At 36.1% G+C, this 3,663-nt stretch overlaps 1 protein-coding gene across 1 annotated transcript in view; it reads right to left on the reverse strand.

Annotated features, from left to right (window-relative positions):
* The window catches only part of LOC106476462, a 9,000-nt gene extending 5,597 nt beyond the window's left edge, over positions 1-3,403 (reverse strand). The window contains exons 1-2 of the mRNA XM_022380327.1: positions 3,348-3,403; positions 1,086-1,234 (exon numbers count right to left, since the gene is read on the reverse strand). Of these exons, the coding sequence (XP_022236035.1) occupies positions 1,086-1,234; positions 3,348-3,403 (205 nt within the window). The remainder of the gene's footprint in view (positions 1-1,085; positions 1,235-3,347) is intronic.
* Positions 3,404-3,663: the final 260 nt, after the last annotated feature.

The following is a 3,663-nucleotide window of genomic DNA, read 5'->3' on the forward strand; positions in this document are numbered from 1 at the left end:
CACAAAGTCCCACATTTATATCACCCTTCACTTCTCGTGCTCAAGCTCACAAAGTCCCACATCTATGTCACCCTTCACTTCTCGTGCTCAAGCTCACAAAGTCCCACATCTATATCACCCTTCACGTCTCGTGCTCAAGCTCACCAAATGTGGGACTTTGTGAGCTTGAGCACGAGAAGTGAAGGGTGATATAGATGTGGGACCTATATCACTGCTCGCAGACAAAGAAAATAAAATATAAATAAGGTTCCGCCACTAAAGGGTAAGTGAGACTAACAGTAGACAAATTATTCCAATATAAAAGTACAACCAGTATAACTCCTAAAACTCCACACATTAAGTTTACTCATAGAGTCAACTGCAAATACAATTTTCAGACTTTAAAAGAGTCTTTATCATAAGTATGGTAGTACTTATGGAGGAATATGTGCAATACGTGTAATACAAATTATAAAAAAGTCCCCCCCCCCAGTAAGCACAGCGGTATGTCTGCGGACTTACAACGCTAGAATCCGGGTTTCGATACCCGTGGTGGGCAGAGCACAGATAGCCCAATGTGTAGCTCTGTGCTTAACTTCAAAAACAACAACAACATATTAAAATTTCAAACACACTGCAAACAGCATGTAAAGAAAAGTTTAAAAGCACTTTACACATACTGTTGTGTAGTAAACTAACCAACTGCAGAGTAATAAAACATCAAAGCACTTGGAAAAGTCGGTAGAGTAAAAACAAAAATTTCATAAAAACAAAAATCAAAAAGTTGTCAATCTGACTGACTGACTAACTTTGTTGGAAAGGCGCAACTCTCTCCTGCCTTCACCTTATGCAAATATAAATGTTCATGATTGAATTTCTCTAAAAGCGTCTTTTTTTTAGTTTTACTTATAATCTTGGTAACAACAAGTGATGGCAATAACCATTTTGGAACAGTACGTTAGAAGTCATATTCTATGATTATGAGCACGCGCCCTTATATAACCTATACACACACGCGCTACGTGATCAGTCTGCAGCTGTATCAGCTAGGTAAAAAATGTGGACTACGTATATTCTCCAGATCTAGGATCTAACTATGATCTAACCTTTGAAAGCGAAGTTTTCACTTCTATACATCTGACTCGAGTGTTCTGTATTGGACAAAGCAATTCTATCATAGCCGTCAGTGCCTAAGACTTGAGGACAAACTCTACTACTGGCGAAGTATGACAAGGCTTTGCTCGAGCGCTCTAGCCTAAAAACAAGAAAAATAAGTTTTATAATTTACCTTTGCATTGTTTTCAAACAAACTGTGACTTATTTACACCTAAGGTTGTACTTGAAACAGTGCAAGTTTTACAATATACCTTTCAATGAAACAAAACGAGAGAAAAGAAAAAATGGTAACTTTGAAAAATATTTGTACCAGCAAAGAGAGCATTATTGCCACCCTAACTAGATGGAAGATAAAGATATCAGCAAAAGTCAGGAAATTTCGATAGATAGCTCTAAGAAAAGCTACGAGAAGGAGGGGCTAGAGCTCAATCACTCTGGTGACTTTGCACCAAAAAGGCTATGAGACAAGTGTAAAAATATTAGGAAGTAGGAATGGGAGCATGAAAAAAAGTAAGGAAACAAGGTAGGAATGGGTGCAACAACATTACAACACTTGCTCATTCCTACTTCGTGTTTTACTTTGAACTTTTATCAAATTATAAACTTGAATTTATTTTTTATCAGTAGCTAATCCTTTCTAAACATTCAAGAAATTTAAATATTTCAAAAAATCAGAGATTTTGATACTATTCTTTTGGCCACCCCCTTACCAGTCAGATAGTTATACCGTCTCTCATGCACAACATATGACTATTGGAACACCCTTTCTCACTTCCGACATCAAACACCCCCTTATGATGTCATGTAGTTCGTTAGGATCACGCATTTCGATTATGTACATGTACCTGTACTTGGTTGCTGAAACAAAAATTACAACATAGAAACTTAGCTATATTCACCTTTTACATAGTTTGAACACTTACCAAGTTACAAAAAAGCACACGAAGTAGAAATGGGCAGAACGATGGCCACACCCACTTTGAGGTTGCACCGTGTCAAAAATCACAAAGTGTTATAATGTTATCCTGCCCATTCCTACCTTGTTTCCTTACTTTTTGATGCTCCCACTCCTACTTCTTAGTTTTTACGTAAATATTTTTTACACTTGTATTTATATGCGTTAAAGGTGTTTATACACGCATGAAAATAGTGTCGAGCTATTTTAACGACCTTATTAAAATCTAAAAATTCTTATTGAATCTTCATGCAAAAACTTATTAATTTGTTCTTCTTTATATTTATGTATTACATTTTTATATTTACCTCAAAATATTTTAATGATTTTTTTAATGTTTCTTTGTTAAATCAATTAAATACTAATTTTTGCATCAATATATCAACACTAATGATGAAATATTGTAATTTATTAAAAATTTTACAAAATCTGAGCAATTGTGAAGTTATAATATTTATAACAGAGGAGTAGGGTATATTACTATTAAGAAAGATTGGGCCGTAAATTGGAAAAGAAAAATATTTTCTTTTATCAAAAACATCTAAATGAATACAATTATCAATTATTTCAATTTCCTATATCTTTTTCTTTTCTTTGAGAGCAGTCGTCTTCCCACAGATGTCTGCAGACATTGAATGGAGATCTTCCCACAGATGTCTGCAGACATTGAAGGGTGATCTTCCCACAGATGTCTGCAGACATTGAAAGGTGATCTTCCCACAGATGTCTGTAGACATTTGAGGGTGATCTTCCCACAGATGTCTGCAGACATTGAAGGGTGATCTTCCCATATATGTCTGCAGACATTGAAAGGTGATCTTCTCACAGATGTCTGCAGACATTGAAGGGTGATCTTCCCACAGCTGCCTGCAGACATTGAAGGGAGATCTTCCTACAGATGTCTGCAGACATTGAAGGGTGATCTTCCCACGGATGTCTGCATACAATTAAGAGTGATCTTCCCACAGATGTCTGCAGACATTGAAGGGTGATCTTCCAACAGCTGTCTGCAGACATTGAAAGGTGATCTTCCCAGAGCTGTTTGCAGACATTGAAGGGTGATCTTCCCACAGCTGTCTGCAGACATTGAAGGGTGATCTTCCCACAACTGTCTGCAAACATTGAAGGGTGATCTTCCCACAGATGTCTACAGACATTGAAGAGTGATACAGACGTGGGACGTTGTGAGCTTGAGCACCCACATCATGCTCTACTAACCTGTTTTATTTATTTCTTACTTAGTTTTTGTTTATTTCTTTTTTTTAATCATGTAAGACTGGCGAAAGGAGGTTAATACTTGTTGATGATGATGATGTATCCACACCACAGTGTGGGTTCTACTTCCGCAGTCATCTCGAAAACCTAGGGCACATTTTATATCCCACATTACAGCCTGTACCCTGGGGATCATTTTAATTGGTGCAGTTTCTTTAATTTGCGTGTGTATGTTGTTTGGGCTTCTTTGATTGATTTAAATACATATATTTATATATATATACAAAGAGAAAGTTTTTTTTTTCCGTTGCGAAAGAAATATAGTTAAGTATTCCATTCACTAAATACAGTAATTTGTGTTAATTAACTAACATAATTCTTTACTTTATTTTCATACA

This window comes from Limulus polyphemus, unplaced genomic scaffold (genome assembly GCF_000517525.1).
Source record: "Limulus polyphemus unplaced genomic scaffold, Limulus_polyphemus-2.1.2 Scaffold10643, whole genome shotgun sequence".
Lineage (NCBI taxonomy): Eukaryota > Metazoa > Arthropoda > Merostomata > Xiphosura > Limulidae > Limulus > Limulus polyphemus.